The 18,057-nt window shown below is 40.5% G+C and overlaps 1 protein-coding gene across 1 annotated transcript in view; it reads right to left on the reverse strand.

Annotated features, from left to right (window-relative positions):
* Positions 1 to 6,297: 6,297 nt before the first annotated feature.
* LOC101859628 (DNA excision repair protein ERCC-6-like) overlaps positions 6,298 to 18,057 on the reverse strand; it is a 36,161-nt gene continuing 24,401 nt past the window's right edge. Inside the window, exons 15-22 of the mRNA XM_013080587.2 lie at positions 17,185 to 17,374; positions 16,449 to 16,597; positions 15,454 to 15,581; positions 14,752 to 14,908; positions 13,770 to 13,855; positions 9,938 to 11,204; positions 8,647 to 8,725; positions 6,298 to 7,865 (exon numbers count right to left, since the gene is read on the reverse strand). Of these exons, the coding sequence (XP_012936041.1) occupies positions 7,715 to 7,865; positions 8,647 to 8,725; positions 9,938 to 11,204; positions 13,770 to 13,855; positions 14,752 to 14,908; positions 15,454 to 15,581; positions 16,449 to 16,597; positions 17,185 to 17,374 (2,207 nt within the window). The 3' untranslated portion in view covers positions 6,298 to 7,714. The remainder of the gene's footprint in view (positions 7,866 to 8,646; positions 8,726 to 9,937; positions 11,205 to 13,769; positions 13,856 to 14,751; positions 14,909 to 15,453; positions 15,582 to 16,448; positions 16,598 to 17,184; positions 17,375 to 18,057) is intronic.

Raw genomic sequence — 18,057 nt, forward strand, 5'->3', positions numbered from 1 at the left:
GGGGGTTGGAGCGGGATGGGGTTGTAAGTGTTTTACGGCGCTTGCAACTGCATAATGTCAAATGAGCGAGCTGGATACATTAAACATTTCAGTTGATAAAAATTTTGAATGTTCCACGGGCGGCAACCGAAGCCTAGTCTTATCGATTTTGAACCACCAAGGGATCTTTAACGTGCGCAACTTGCACACGGGACCTCCGATTTTTCGCCCTTATCCACGAAGGTGAGGTGTCAGATCTTACCAACCAGAAGATCAGAGGTGTGGCTGAAAGACAGTAGTAAGGAGCCAAGGAGTAGCAGTAAAATGGCTGTAGAAAGAGTCAGTAGCCAAGAGGAGGGGCAAAGGAGGTGAGGGGGTGGGGGCAGAAAATGGAGACGAAAGTAGACGACAGAACATTGTTTGAGAACAGAAAAGAAGGTGAAAGAGGAAGATTTTAGAAAAGAAAATTTTCCGTCGCAATCTGAATTTGAACCCCGGACCTATTGAATGAAAGGCGAACACCATAACCTCTCGACCACGAGAGCTCCCATGTTTAAGTTTAAGAAAAAAAATTGGTGCCAGATTGTTCACTTTGTGTGCATGTTATGCTATGAGTGTGCTAGTACTGCTAGACTGTAATTCAATACCGAACACAACACTGAGACAATTATTTCTGCACAACATATAAAACAAAAGCAAAAAAGCCTTGTTTCATTTTTTTAAAGTTTCTGTATATTTTTCATCACTTTTTAGAGTTGCACATGCATAATTTACATAAGAACAGGAAAAACTGACAAGACAAAGTCCGAGCTCCAGCCACAACATGGCAACAGTTCGAAATAAGACTCAGAAGCAATTGGGCATAGATCAAAGGAATTAACTAAAAAATACATTTTTTAAAGAAAAAATTTTATCAAATATAAATTACATAAATAACTATGGAAACAGCAACAAAATTGGAACCTCATCTATCTATGGAAGCAGTTAGTGTGTTTTTAATGAAAGATGAAATGTGAAAAAATGAGCTTTTTTTTAGATCCCATTAATTTCCTTAAAACCTTTGCTTTATCTCCGCCTGCAATGCTGTCTGCCTTTCTCACAACAAAACATAAGTCGGCTCACACATTAAACCCCAGCAACGTTGTTTATACCATATTATCAATATTTTACTAATAGAGCAATCCAAAAGGTAACCACAAGATCACAATAGTGCCGTAAGATAAGAAAACGCCTTTTTTTATTCACAGCAATGTTTAAAAAAAAGTAGTGTAGTTTTTTGTTCGCATAACCATTGGAAAATAGAGTTCTTCTGAAATTTGACCTCGAGTTTATTTAAAATAAAAACCAGTCACAGTTTCAGTTTGATTTTTTCACATAAGTAGGTGATCAGGCTTTTGATTTTGCAAATTAAAAATTTGGGGCCAAAATGAAAAAAAAAAAAAGGCAGTTTGTCAGCTTTCGGCAGAATAGTCATTTACAAAGTAATAATAATTATTGTCAGCAAGCCGTTCAAATGTCCTACGCCCAGAAAGCAATATTTTTTTCAGGAGACAAAAAAAAAAGGCCCAACTGTTTCAATTTCTTTAACAAATAGTACCACCATTGTATCTGTTCTTGCTTTTAAAAAAACCAAACGTTTTTAAGAGTTTGAATTATGACCATACATGAATACCACAGAAAAGAAAACGTAATAAAAACAAAGTTTTCAAAATATCGGGCTTAGTACACTTGACCAGCTGGCCGATGATACATCTTCCCACTGAGTCTCCCTATGAGATAGAAGCAAAACAAGAATGAGACAATTGTTAAATTAACTGCACAAGGCGAGCAAATATCAGTTCCAAGAAATAACATATACTTATATTCCATTCCTCATATAAATACTCTCAGTTTTAAAAATGTTCAAAGAGACTTTCCACGGTAAATATAATACACCATTGACACACAGAGCACTTGTCATATAAATCCATAGAAAAAACAATGTGTGCACAGACTCGCTCTATACCCCTAGATCTAGACCTTATTGACATTATATAATATAAGCATCCAAAAATGTTTTTGACGTCATTCAAATACTGTACGGAACAAACAGCAGCAGTATTTAAAGATTGAGTGTGTGTGCGTGTGTGTGTGCGTGTGTGAGTGTTTGTGTGTGTTAAGAAGAAGAAAGGGAATATTTAAAATGGAGTGGCTAGTCGCCCAATCTCGGATGGCTAGCGTCAGGCTACTCGACCAAATTCGGTCGATCAGCCAGACGCTACTGCCCGTGGGGATTTCTGCGCACGTTCCGGGGAAACGAATTCGGTCGATTAGCCTAGCCTGTCTCTCTCTGTCACTGTCTCTCTTTCTGTCTGTCTATCTCTCCTTCCCTCAGTCTCTCTCTCTCATGGGAGAAAGACGGTCAAGTTGGGTGTTGTGCGTCGTGTGCAGTGTGTACCTCTCTGGCAGTCAGTTCGCTGTCGGTATGGCGCGGCAAATTTACTTTGGGAGTGTACAGCTTGGACATTTGGCGGTGTGAAGGCATAAATACTTGTTGGCCTACTATGTTTTATATACATGTATTTATATATTGTTTTTTTTTTATATAGTAGAGGGTTTTACGGCGCTAGCAACTGCATAAGGTCATATGAGCGCCAAGGGGCGGGTGTCAACAGAAAAGTCCTTACAGGGAATCAGACTTACTCTGCTCACCTCTCTAGCTTCAACAGCACAAGGTCTGCTTCTACCATCAAGGCCCCCTGGAAATAACAGGTCACAAGAGTGACAAACATACAAAAGAAGTAGAGGAAAATGACGATAGTAAAGATTAGGAAAGAAAAAGCAGCAGTTCCCTGTTGCAGATCAGGCACAGTTATGAGCGTGACATGATGAATCAGCCCATTTACAATTCTACTGTGCTTGAACGAGAAATGTCCCCCCTTCGGGAAAGGCCTAAATCCTTTTCGTACAATACTGATGAAGAACCCACATTCAACGAAGTTTGATTCCCCCTCTACAGCAAACTGAAAAAACGCCCACCGTTTTTTTTAAAAAGAAAAATAAACGAACTTACGTAAACGGCCTCCTACATTCAGTAGGGGTGAACTAGAACTATGAAATTAATGCCAAAGTTTTTGATACACATTCCTTGGGCGAAGAGGACCATGCCGTAAGTAAGAGTATGTTATAACTACAATCGTACGGTTTGAAGAATGAAGCCAAGCTCATTATTCTATTCTTTATTCTACCTCAAGTCATTGTATGCATTCATGAGTACGAGTGGCATCAAGTAGAAGAAAGTCCATGTGTTAAAATAGAAAAAGAAAATACATATTTATTAACAGATTCAGTCAGACATGTACAGACGGGGGCACATGTTTTTAACTGCAGATTATGAGATCGATACACAGAAAAGGACCTTACATTATTGATTCTAGATACATCATGTATCTACTGCTGTGATGGAAAATGGATGTGAAGAGTTCGTTTAAAAAAAAATAATAATGTGAATAAAACAACGCTTTACACGAGTTTGGTTATTTTGGCTATTATGTGTGGCCTAAATAAGGTTTGGTGGGGGTTTGCGTTATTTAAGTTATATTACAGGCCATGTCATACATGTGGCTTTTTCTTTATATTTTTTTTTTTTTTTTTTTAAACCGACTTCCCCCTATCTACCTAACTTTTCTCCCAGTTTATCAGTGGCAATCACTGGATCTATTGACACCAAATATGATTGTATTTCCATTCTCTTTCTCCCCGAATACATCTCTAAAGAGAACAGTACCTCAGAAAGACAAACTTTTAGGAAAGGCTCATCTAATAGTCTTGTCAGATAGTTACTGATTACATTTCTAAGCTGAAAGATTGACTCTGACTGCAATGATCTGACCAAATTGACATATTATTATAATACATGTTATGTATGAAGATGGGACTGGCCATAATGAATAAAATAATGACTGCATTGCACCGGGTCAGCTTGTGAACCGACACAGAGAGAAAACGATAGTAGTTCTAATAACAAACCCCCCCCCCTTTCTCTCTCTGCTCGACGGACAAAATTTCTCGCTTTCAACTCAGCGTTTACACTCGTATCATGGGCCATCACACACTAAGACTAAGACGAGGTAGATCTAGTGCCCAAGTCTCATTCGGACCTGAGACTTGGCAAATTGAAACATCTTGGTAGTAGTTAGACAATCTTTGATATCATCACGACACTACATTTCTATTGTTAGTAACTTTGTCACCGGCATTCCAATGAATGATAATAATAAATAATAAAAGGTGATAGATCTAGGGATCTAGTCAACTCGAGAGGGAAATCTCGGAAGACGACAAAAATAAATGACGGAAAAAATATCATCTAGACCTATGATCTATTTTGGGCCAATCACACAGGTCGCTCGGAAGGCAGCAAGGCCGTTTTACGCTGCCTAATACGGGGGTGCCCACAACGGATGGGATTGGCCGATCGCCCGACTCGAAAACACTTGTTTGTTTTCAGTTTCAGGCAATCGAGTCGGGCGATCGGCCCGATCCAGCCGTAGTGGGCACCCCGTATAAGACTAAGACTAGATCTAGGTGACTGGCAGCGGGTGGGCATGAAAATGCTACCTGCGGTCGCAGAAATCCCCACGGGCCAGTATTCGGTCGAGTAGCCTGATGCTAGCCACCCGAGATAGGGTGAATAGCATCAGCCTATTTAAAAACACATGTATGTTCATAGCTATGTGGACATCAAAATTTGATTAACCTACATACTTGATACTTGTACTACATAAAATGACAATCTTAATAAATCATTGTCGAGATTTATCTTCATAATAGACGCTATCACAAAAAAACCAACAACAATCAAATTGCACAAAATGTGACGCTTAATAGAAATATTGGTAATTTGAAAGCACTTTTTCTCAATGACATTATTTACAGGAAACATAAAAGGCTTTATGACAAAATGCTTTAGATTAGATCTATATTATTCATATAGGCTATATCTAAAAACAAAATGAATCATTGAATGTTCAAAATTTTCAACAATCTGTATGTCGTTACAAAGAACTGAATCGAAGCAACATAAAATCATTGGTAACAGCACATTTTGTGACAAAATATCTTCAAATTTAAAACAGTAAAAATTAAGAGTTCAAGAATAAGACCTAAAAGGAAATATATCTTTTTTTTTGTTGGTAAGGCGCTCGCAGCTGCATAAGGTCATATGAGGGCGGGACACATTAAACTTTTTCAGTTGGAAGGAAATTTTGAATTTTGCCCGGGTCTTGGCCGACGCCTACTTTTATCGATTTTAGACCACCAAGAGATCTTTAACGTGTACAACTTGCTCATGGGCCCTACCAGATTTTTCGCCCTTGTCTGAGAAGGCTAGGTGTAGATCTTTCTTACCAGAAGATCAGGGGTGTGACTGAAAGACAGTAGTAAGAAGGAGCCAAAGAGTAGCAGAAGAAAGGCTGCAGAAAGAGTCAGGAGCCCAGAGGAGGAGAATAAAGGGGGAAACGAAAGCAGACAACAGAACATTGCTAGAGAGCAAGAACGGAAGTGAAAGGAGACAATTTTAGAGAAGAAAATTTTTCAGTCTCTACCCGGATTCGAACCCGGGACCTTTGAATGGGAGGCGAACACCTTAATCTCTAGGCCACGAGAGCCCCCGGAAATATATCTAGATGTGAAAATTCAAATATTGCAGATATTGTATCACACATTTTGTCATAAAGCCTGTCAAATAATATATCAAAGAAGCAATCATGCAACAAAAATCTTGAAATATGGTCACCACAATGATAAACAAGTCCCCACCCATCATCAGAGCTATGATCTAACCCATGGGGTGTGTGCTATCAATCAATTCAAAAAGTAATAATCACAAATCATTGCTTAATGAAGTTGCTTTTTGCTAGTCTGCGTAATAAGTCACACGTGTTGAGGAACATAGTAGGAAAAGTTTAGTTTTTATTTTAAGTACAGAGAAGCACATCAACACATTTATGATCATCAAGTGTTAGAAAAAAATAACAAAACAAGACAGGCAGAAAGAAACAGCAGAAGAGAAGAAGAGAAAGAAATAGGATTTATCAGTATTATCCTCCAACCAATTGCCAGGATGACAGTAGCCTGGAAAAAATGTCGGAGCAGAGTTGCAGTGCCTGCAAACCAAAAACACTAAAAAAGTTTTAGTAAGACTTTTAAGGCACATGCAACAGTAAAACTAAAAGGTCATATAAGTGCTGAAGATTAGAGGTGTTACAAGAGAATAACAAAAAAAGAAAAGGAGGAAAGATAAGGACGATAGATCTTTGACAGGAAGGAAGGAGCAAACCACACCAGAGCACCCGTCAACCACCCACTCAAAAGAAAAAAGCGATCTGAAGATAATGATATTATTTAGCCTCAGTTGAGTTGTAGTGAGTGTTTTAGGACACTTGCAACACCAAAAGGTCATATGAAAGATGAAGATTAGGTATATTACTAAAGAGTATCATACAAAGAAAAAAAAGATTAGGAGGAGGGATAAGGAAAACAGGTAGGCCCTACAAAGAAGGGGTAAACCACACCAGAGCACCGACCAACCACCCAATTCAGTCTGAAGAGAAGAAACATCTACAAGACAACAGTGCTGGGGAAAAGCAAGAAATACAGACAGAATTGTCAAAGGGTTTTAATTTCAATTTAGAGGGCATCATGATTCATTCATACAATGCTACAACAAATAACCTCAAGACAAACAAACTAACGAGTTTGTTTTCTGCAGCCCACAGAATCAGATACATTTTCCAATGCCCCCCAAAAAACAAGAACTCATCCAGCCACAAAGGAGAAAGAATTCTCTGAAAAATCACTGTAAAGTTATCACCCCCGCCCCCCAAACAACAACAAAAAAACAAAACAATACAAAACTATGCATATTTTGGGACATTGTAGTTAGTTCACATCAAATCAGCACAAATAACAGTAAAAATTTGCTTTGCACATATTAGGATAAAATAATATACTGAAAAGGTTATATCTAAGTCTAAGGAACATACCTCAATACAACAACATCATTCCGCTGAATACTGGACATTATTTCAGTACTTGCTGTCATCCCAGGAATTCAAAAGTAATGAACTTTTCTCTATTTCTGGAAACTGTGATGACTATAACTTTGCCCTTATCCAGCGCTTCAGTGTTGGAAGTTGAGCCCTCTGTATGTGTGCTTAGACTGCACATGATTGAACTTCAGAAGTATAACAAATTTTCGGGGGCTATTTTGTAATTCAGTAATTCAGGCCTCAAGATAATTATTGACGAGTATTTCTATAGAAAGCTACGAAAAAGGGGCATGCTAGTCATGAGCTGGACCTGTGTTACTTCAAGTATCCCTGCTTCTTCCTACCACCCTCAACCAAAAGAAAAAGAAAATTAGAATTCCAATACTTACTATAATAGGAAGGAAAATAGGAAACAACTTCTACCATCTGCAACCTGGTGTTAGGCCCAAGGACTACTGCACCAACCCTAGCCCCCCATTGTACTGGAAACTAGATGTGACATATTTATCACCTGTTCAAGATGTCGGTTCCAAGAAAAAAATAGCAACATACTGGTCATTAGAACTAAACAGATCACATGGAAAACGAAGAAGAAATTCAGATGATCACTGCAATCGTCCAGGCAACTGCAATTTCCATCGAGGACATGAAAAAGAAGCAGCTAGATAAACAACAACAATAACTGTAATTGTTTCGTCCACGCATCAGTCCATCTGTTCCTCTTCCAGCTTTTGCTGTGCAGCTCTCAGCCGCGTCTTGTCCGCCATCGCCTGAAGTTCAGGCAGAGCAAACATGGCCAGAGCCTTCTCCTGGTACTCCAGCGACTGGCTGTACGACTTCTGCTTGTACAACTGCCTGAGGGGACAATGAGTAAAGCATCTGATTACAGTATAATCCACTTATATCGACAGCCGATGTATTGACATTTTGCCATATATCGACATATTTTCCAATTACGAAATTTTCCCTTCAATATCTTCATTAAATAATTTTTCTTATAAATATTGACTTTTTCCGGCCCACTTTGCTTTATCGACATGCTTCCATGGTACCTGGCAAAGCCCACGAACATAAATGGGGGGAAAAAGCCATGCTAACGGTCAACGCATTAGTTCTACATTAAGTCTGCATACCCGCCAAGTAGCCTATTCGACACTCCAAGCTTTAGTAGGTCATGTAAGGCCTACAGTGTATACTCCAACACAGTAAAGTGCCTCACAGACGTGAGCGTCTCGCACGCTATGCATCACCTCCCTACCCCCACTCCCAATCGCTCACTCCCCTTCCCCATCCCATTCTCAGTCTGTTGCTGGCAAGTGCCACGGTCAGTGAGTCAGTGCCTCATCTTTCCATTTTCCCCAGCAAGCAGTCATAAACAGGCCTTACAAGGGATGCTACAACAATGTTTGCACATGGTGTGTATAGTGTGCCCCTCCTTGACCCAAATGAAAGTTAAGACATGTCACTAGGTTCTTGTATGGAGGCATGGGGATCTTTTGCAATATGGTGATGAATAACACCGACGGTTTTCTCGTTCAGAAAAGAATTTGGGCAGCTAGAATGTATTACTTTTGGACCCACCCTCATGATATTCAGCACTTAAGGCAGTACCCCCTGAGACTGATGCTAAACTTACTTGGCAATCAAGATCAGGTTCTGAAATTCTTCATTGTCCTCGGGGTCTTCAGCCACTTCCTCTTCATCATTATCAGATTCTAAAACAGAAAAAAATAAAGAAAAAATTATTTTTTTAAAATGATAAAGCTTTTGCTTAGAAATAAAACAAAACCAAGAAAATGTTCAGTACAACCAGTTGGCTGTTCAGTGAAGACCTTTAGCTGAACATTTTTCCCCCAATTTCTTTCATTTCTCTCTGCACTGCACGCAAATGAGTTGTGGGCAATCAGAAGAAAAAAAGTTTACAATTGATAGTGGCTCATGAGCAATCAGGCACCCTTGTGGAATAGAAGAAAAGAAAAGAAAAGAAAAAAAAAGTGCTGACAAAAATTCAATGAACAGACAAGCCAGAAAAATTCTCATGTCGAACTTGCAGTGGAAAAAAGTTGTGAGCTCTAATATCCTGGCTCCATTGGGTTAAGAAAGATATTAAATTTTACTCCTATATTCTTCAGTACATCCAGCAGCAAATGGGTCCTTGGTAATGGGTAGAGATGGATTACGGGAATGATTGTGGTATGCTGCTAACAAGACGCAATGTTACACGTTCCCCATGGGTGACCAACAAGGCAATTTGGAATGAACAGAGTTGTATGGAGGGTCTCTGTGATGTTATGCCAGTCTTCAACTCAGGGGACACACAACAAAACCGAACACATTAAACCTTTAACTTGAAAGACTTTTTAGTTTTTAAAGCTAAGAGTTTTATGATACTTGCAACATAAATAGCCTTATAGGTCATGAAAAAATAAGTGCTGAACATTAAGAATTACTAAATGGCCTCCTTTAAGGACAAGCAGACTAACCCAGATTATGGGGGTTTCCAGAAATCTTGACCTACACCAAAAGTGGGCATTGCCCTACCTATAATTAAAGTTTAGTGTCATTGGCGTGTATATTTGTTTGGTTATTGAGAAAACTCTCCTTGTCTTTGAAAGAGACTGAAAAAGGATCCAAAAACTTTGACTTCGATTTTCTCAAAACAGCATTTATCAGGATAGCCTCCTTGTGCTTAAAAGCGACCAAATAATAACATACAAAGAAAAGAATTAGACAAGAGAACAAAGAAAAGAATTAGAGATGAGAACGACGGATGCTTGAGAAAAAAGGAACAAAATCAAAGCACTCGTTAACCAACCACAATTTGTTAAGGCTGCCCTTTTCACCATTCAACAAGGTGCAGATAAATAAATCCCTACACAAACACTTATTTTGGACACTTCCACCAATAGCCAGTATCATCAATTTACCTTCCTCTTCAGCCAAGCTCTGCCCCCCAGCCTCATCATCGGTGCTGTCTTCCACCTCGAAGCACGAGCCGCCGTCAGACTCGCTGTCGGAGATGATGATATTCCTCCCTCCCACTGAGCGTACCTCAGGGCAGTTCTCTTTGTCTTTACCTTCATCTTCCTCCTTATTTACATCCTCCTCCTCTTCTTCCTCGTCGTCTTGGTCGCCACAGTTATCGTTCTCTTTGTTCTCTTCATCAGAGATTTCCCTTTCATTAGAATCCTTCTCCTCATCACTATCAGAAATATTTAGCCTGCTGACGCACACGCTGCGCCGTTTCTTACTTTTACTTTTGTTGGGAGATTCCGAACCTTTGAACAACGCCCTTGAGGCTGAGCTTAAGTCCCTTATGTCATTGTCAGACTGAACACGAGGAGACCCTTTGAGTAAATCCTTCAGTCCGGTTTCACTTTCTGAAAGTTTCAGCGGTGAATTGTTTGAAGATGATGGGTTGGATAAAATTTTGTGTTTCTTAGCTTGCGGTGAGTAAACCGTTTTGTCCTCCCCAACTGCGGGAAGACCAGACACGGGGCTGTTTGAAGTCGTGTCCATAGCAATGAAGGAAAGTTTGCGACAGGCGGAAGACACGTCCATTGGGTCTTCTTGAAGTGAGCGCTGTGAAGGTGAAGTGACCGACGAGCGTTGTGCGACCGGTGCACTGTCAGGGGTTTCTGGCACTAAAACCTCCTCTGTGTGAGGAGTGGAGCTCATCATCTCACCCGACTCCGCGCCAAACCCTGCACCTCTGTGTCCCATCTTTAAACTCGACGACAACTTTGAGTCATAGTCAGGCGAGGAGGCGATCACTTTAAGCGAAGGCGGTAAATTTGGCGTTGATGTCAACGTATTTTTCGACGACACTGGCAGCAGTTTCGGTGTCAGTCTCCCTGACCTGGACGGTGACTGCTTCTTGATAGGGCTGAACATCGCAAATTTGTTCTTACCGGGGCTGGATGTAGGAGAATTCAATTCTGCCAGCTTGGCTTTCACTGGGGAGGAAGCGTTGCTGCTGCTGGCTTCCTCCAGCATCTTTTTTCGCAGCAACGACTTCTCCAGTCCAACGAGAGGGCTACGACCATCAGGGGAGATAAGAATTTCTTCTTTGACTATATGCCCCTTTGTTGGGACTTGTGGAGAGCGATAGCGAACCTCCTCTGCTGACAAAGGCTGCAGGACACGACGCTCTGTCCCTTGGTTAGTTGGCGAATCGGAATCCAACTCCATTGCCTGGATAAGGGAGAAAAAAGCAAAGTTATGCAACACAATCAATTAGAAGAGGAAAGACATCCAGCTCCAGATGCTGGAATCTTAAATTTCGCTTTGACCCCTCTTTAAATAATGATGCTATATCATATGGACATATAGTTTTCATACTGGGATTATTTTGTTAAATCATGAGAAATTTAATCCATGGCAATTTCACGGTTTTCTGCAGTCACTTTTACGTTTACATGTCCAGCAGCCGACCAAAGGCAACTTTTGCAAAATATTTCAAACTATTGTTCACAAATCAGGAACACCAATTTCAACAGTTCATGGGACACATGTTGTTGTTGAACATTGAGTTCCTGATAAAGAAAGCAGAATTGAAAAATCTGTATGAATAACAAAGTTAAGTTTCAAAACAGCAATTCTTCAAGTGCCATCGAACGACCAGGAAGCGCGTCCTTAAAGAGTTAAAGATGGGTTCTCAAGTCACTCCTTAACCTTCGTCCTGCAGGGACAAGTTTATGTCGCCCGATAAGCCTATTTCGGCACCTCGCCTTCATTCTGGTCCCGCGTCAGTCTGGCCCCCTGGCTCGGCGCATCCACGCCGAGCATTATCTCCCCATAGCTGCCACTCAGTAATTTCAAAAAAGGAGGAAATTCACGCGAAGGCGTGTACGCGCTCTCTCCGAAGTCCGGAGTAAAACCAGTGAGATCCAGAGGCAATATACAGGAAAATCTAGCCTACGGTTTTGGCAGGAAAAACTCACATTTGTTAACCATAGGCAACTGAATTAAAATGTATTTGAAAAAAAACAACAAAAAAAAACAAACAAAGGCACTAAGTTGACTAACAAGCATTTGAGCCAATTGGACACAGTTTGGACTTGGTGACTAAAAATCTAGTGTTTGTTGCCAGAGGGTGTCTCATAAAAAGATTTCTTTCACTTTAAACTTGTACATCGATTTAGAGCAGTATTGGATCAAGGAGGCAACACCTTTGCCGCAGTACTGAGCGATTTCGGCACTCCTATTACAATTGCGACCCCGTTTGCACTTAGTGCCCATATAATGTGTTTCTTACTGAGAGATCTACACGGAATTAAAATGATAGCCTAGGCTGTCTAATCTAGCTCTAGAATCTAGATTATACATGTATCTAGAGATAGATTATCTAGATCTAGATTCACTTCCACAGCCACAATAGCCGTCATGTAAACAAACGGGACCGCAATTGTACAGGAGTGCCGCAACTTTATGGCACCAAACGCAAAGGGCAGCAAGCGGCTTGTTCAATTTTCTAATGAGCTTTTCAAGTCGAACACCGGCTGCTTCTTTCTCATTCCAGCCCCTTTTATTTCTGCATCAATTTCTCTTGAATTTCCGCCGTTTTCAATGACAACTCGGCGCGCCAACGCCCCGATTCCCATCGACACTACTGTGTTGCTCCACAACAATAAACAATGTGAAACTAGCGCTAGGCCAAGAAGAGCGGAAGTAGAAAGCTACGGCGGACATGCGCAAGCCGCGTTTTCGTCTCTCTCCCGGTTCGGTGTTTTCCGCGTTGAAAAAAAAAAGTATCGCAATTTGCGACTGAGAGCGGTCCAGCGGAGGAAAGAGAAAAGTAGCGGGAAAAGAAAGATGAAGCGGAGTTTCCGCTATTTAGCGGGAAAGTGGCAGCTATGTCTCCCATTCAATTCAGATCCCGCGTCGGATCCGCAATAATGAAACTCAAGTGTGTGTGCGTCAGTCTGCTTAAGTTTGTGTGCGTATGTGGCCTTCTTCCAGATCCGCCTGCGTTGGTTCGTGACTGAGGCATACGTCTCATTGAAAACATGCAAAGTTGGTAGCTCTAGATGTTCGTCGAATGAAATTATAGAACAAATTGACTCACTCTAGACATGAGGAGCTCAAAAGGATAGTCAGGAAACAAGACTTCCATTTTTCTATACAAAATCTTTCAAATGAGCTTCATTTTGTATGAAATGATACTACCCGATAAAAAATAAGCTTGTTTGATAGTTTTGAATACTATTGTGCAGGTGAAAAGAACAATTTGAGGGCAAAACATTAGGAAATTGACCTATACCTTTCGAACCCCAGGTCATTCATAACAACAAGAGCGTCTAAAAAGGTTATTCGAATGGGTGCAACTATTCATAATGTCTTATCAGCTTAAGAGAGGGGGTTATTCATGTGTTCGTAACACTTTACAAACAGAAAGCTGTAAAAGACAGAGCGTTATTTTCATCATCGATTAACACACTCCCACGGTATTGCACACGTTTCCAGGCGCGCACGCTCTACACCAACAGTACACACTGAGTGACCCCGCCGGCCTGCCCGGAATGTCTGATGTGATCGGTTGCTGATAAGATTCGCATCTCAGCAGACGCAGGACAAGAGCTATCAGTCCATACAAAGGGTTCTGGAATTCAGTGCATAAACTGTACTCATAAATATGATATCAGCTATTTTATAATTTTATTTTTAACTGGATTTAACTATACTGAGTACTGGAAAAATCACTGATATTTTGGAGAATTTGAAACATTATATTTCCAAATAAAATTTGAACACACACACCTCAGTAATATCAATGACATCATCATCATCATCACCACCACCATCATCATCAGATACTTGCACTACGTTGTTTGATGAAGTTCCAACTGTGAAAAAGAAAAAGAAATATTCCCATAATTCAGAACATAATTGACTTCGTCATGAACACAAATCAATTTTCAAATGTCAATTTGGTAAACTTTTTTAATGTATGTGTTATGTCCCCTACACACAATTTAGATTATTTAGGAGGCAGGCTTTCGATTCTGCCTGTGAGGACCAACCAGGGCTAAGACGGATACAGCATTTCAGTCAAAAGACCAAGACACTTTCTAAAAATTTATCCCCACTCTGGAATTGAACTCAGGTCTGTGTGCGACAGCTAAGCATCTAACTGCTACACCTTGAAGACCTGAATCATGAGAAAGTGAGCTGATGGTGTAATTAAACATAAATATCAAGATGTGACATAAAAGTGAGCACTCTCCAAATTGTAATTTTTGACAAATCAGTATGAAAATAGCGATTTCAAGCTGGAGCCCACAATAATTTTATTAAATCCAGTATGTATGCACACCATAGCTCACTAAAGACCGATCCATGCTGTTCTCCTCTCCTTAGGTGAGTCTACCTTCCGGGGTAGGTACAGCATCAACTATAAAGTTGTATTTTTAACTCACTAAACTTGAGTGGCCACAACTTCTTTAAAAAATGACAAGCGACCACTTCCAGGGGCCTGTGTGATGCATACAGATGTAATGAGTTTTTGGGTTGTTTTTTTCCATCTGAACAGCTATGAAGGCGAATTGAACTTTATGTGAAGTTTCTCTAAAGGAAGCTACACTCCTTTGCCTTTATATCTAGGTCCCTTATTTGCTTTAAGTCAAAGCACATGTTGTTAAAGTGGTCAAGATGAGTCGGGGGAAAAAAAATCAATTCCGTCAAAACGTGGAAATCAATTCCAGGGACAATGAATTACCTTGTATTTCACTGCCTCACTCACCTGTAGTGAAAAGCCCACTGGGAGCGGGAACTCCTGCGTTTGATGGAGGTGGCACACGCCCGGCTGTCGGCGGGTATCTCATGACACCCTTTGACCTCTCCTCGTACGAAATGGGGATGTTGGATTCCTCCGCAATCAGCTGCTGTGCCTTTTGTTTCTGCAAGTCGCGAAAGTTAAAACAAATACCATTTAACGTCAACAAAGTAAGAATGAAAAGCAAGAACCAACAGGAAAAAAATTCTGAAGAACGTTATGGGTGATAAAGGAGTGAGAGGAAGACAACAGGAGACACCTGGAGTCAAGTAGATTAAGAAAAAAACAAGGGAAAAAAAGGGGGGAAAAAAACAAGACAGAAATTCCGTGGCACTTTCTGTCTTCACCACAACCGGTTTATAGAATCATACATGTAAGTATAATTGTCCATTTGCAGCATTATGTTTTGGCTCATATAAATGCATTTCAAAACACACTGTGCTTTTCTAACCCAAAATTTTCATGGTCATGCCCTATTGAAAAGGCTTCCATTGTGGCTGTTGGAGGATGTGTAAAGTCCATTATAATTAAAATGATTTGCTAGGGTTAAAGTAACAAACCGTAGCAAAGGCAAATATTTTCTTAGAAGAGACACAGTCAAAATTTACCCATTATTCTCTGTGGCCAACACAGAGTTAAAATGGCGCTTTCTCTTCCCGGTGAGCTTACCCTGTAGTTGATAAATTGTGCATTATTCTCTTCAATGTTGTTCATTTCTTGGACGTCATCGTCCTCCTCATCGTCGCGGACTGTCGTCTGTTTGAACATCAGGTCATGATCGCTGATGCCAAATATGTCTACATTGAGAGCAAAAAAAGACAACAGAACAATTAAATAGATACAGTGTCGGACATGTCCGCAACGATAACTCGAGATCACAGAGAAAAGAGACTGTTACAGACAGATGGCCACTATGAACAGGGGTCTGAGTTACGGTCAGTTACTAGACTTGACAAACTCAACAGATGCTTTCCAAATCGATGTCATAATGCAGTTCAAACATGTCAAACTACTGAATTATCATGGGACAACTACACGCTGTAAAGAAAGGTAAGATTCAAATGTGAAACAAAACACTTCAAAACACAAACACATCTGCCTTGTGGATAGGGATCCAAGTGATGGTCACTTACAAGTACTAGACTTAACAAACTCAATAGATGCTTTTCAAATCGATGTTATGCAGTTCTAACTTGTCCAATTTTATTGGAATATCGTGGGATAATTACATGTAAAGGAAGGTCACACTTGAAGTTGACATATAAGCCACTTCAAAACACAGAGGGCACGTCTGTCTTTGGGCAGAATGGTAACACCAGGACTGATAGGCCAGAGAATGAATTAAGAATGAGGACAAAGAACAGAGTTGGAAGAATGTTTAGTTTTTGCTCAAGTTTTATGGCACTTGCAACTCAATAAGGTCAAGTAAGTGCCAAAGATGAGAGGTGTTACAAGACAGTAACACACACAAAAAAAGGAGACATAAGGATGATAGAGGTTTGATAGGAAAGAAGGAGCAAATCACAATGGAGAACCCACCAACCATCCGAGAGATAAGGACGATAGATGTTTAATAGGAAAGAAGGAAAAATTCACACTGGAGCACCCGCCAACCACCCACAGAAGGAAGAAGAGAAGAAACGCGGAGGTGACCGGCCTCTTACTGAGAGAGTGCAGGAATGCGATGTGCTCGTCAAGCTGTGTGTCTGACTGTCTCTGACTGCCGTGCATCTCCTGCAGTTGCTGCTGCGTCTTGGAGAAGGTCGGGTCGTCCAAGGAGAACAGCTCCTTCAGCTCCATCTTCGTGAAGTACCTGGAGACATAACCAGGTGCACCACGTGTGTAACTGTTTCAACTTCTTCAGTGCTGAAATCCAATTGACCATTCTCCTTTTTTAAAAACAATGTGAATTTTTTTTCGTTTTTTGCTCCCATCAACATAATTTAGACTATTTAAGAGGCGGGCTTCCGACCCAGCCTATCGGGCTGAGAGGGATACAAATATCCCAGCAAAAAGGCTGAGATACCCGATAAAATTCTATCCACACTTAGGAATCGAACTCAGGTCTCCTGCATGCGACAGCAAAGCGCCTAACCACTTCACCACAGACACCAGACCCTGAACACTGTAATGCGCCAAATCAAACAGAATACATCGAACCCTATTCCCATCACTCCTGTGTATAGTAAGTGCTACTGTAAACCAAATTTTTCAACTGGATCAACAGAAGTGAAATTTATTTATTCATTTTTCATTATACGAACCCGAGAAACTATAACATCTCAGTTGAAAGAGCTGCAGAGTTGGCTTACCTACCATAGAAAACTGCATCAAAGGATAAAAGAGTAAAAGTAAAATTTAAGTTCCGTAACCCCCCTCCCCGCACATACACACACAAACCTGTAAGGGTTGGCAGAGGCTCCAGTGGTCTGCTGGGTGATGCTGTCTTTGAAGACCTGGCGGCGGTATATTTTCTCCTCCACGGTGCCACATGTGATCAGGCGATACACCACCACATTCTTCTCCTGGCCAATGCGGAATGCTCGGTCCACGGCCTGAGCGTCTGTGGCTGGATTCCAATTTGGGTCGTCTGTGGAGACAAAAGTAATAATATAATAATAAATAGTATTTGTAGAGCACAAATCCCCGATCGACAGCACGCTCTTTGTGCTTTACACTATATTATTACCCCAGCAGACCACAGAACACTAGGAAACATTCTCAGTCTCCCGGGAAGCATACAGTGCAAGCAGCTGATTAAGCGCTCAAACACTAACAAACTGAAAAGATTTTTCACTGTCTATAGCTAGATACCCATTCCCACCTGGGTGAGGTGAGGAAAATTTGTGTAAAGTGCCTTTCCCAAGGACACAATGTCGGGCCCCTGACGAGATTCGAACCCATGATCTTACAGTTGCAAGTCTGAAAGTAAAAATAGGGCTAAAGAAAGCTAGCAGAAAATACTGCATAAGGCTATAAGAGAAATATTTTATTGAACCTTCATAAGATGAGAATAACATCATGCTTTCACCCGTTTCTGTGACATGAAATATATATATATATATATATATCTATATATGTATTCAGCATTATATCAACAGAACTCAAGGCTCTTTCTCAATCGATATCTCCAATTTTCTTCCTCTGTCCCTCATATACTCACTCTTTCCCTACCTGCTTAAAATACAACATTGTAAAATTACCAAACATATAACGTGGTAAAACTGCCAACTATAAAATTGGGTAAATTTATTGGCATACACAGGAAAAAAG

This window comes from Aplysia californica, unplaced genomic scaffold (assembly GCF_000002075.1).
Source record: "Aplysia californica isolate F4 #8 unplaced genomic scaffold, AplCal3.0 scaffold00092, whole genome shotgun sequence".
Taxonomy (NCBI): domain Eukaryota; kingdom Metazoa; phylum Mollusca; class Gastropoda; order Aplysiida; family Aplysiidae; genus Aplysia; species Aplysia californica.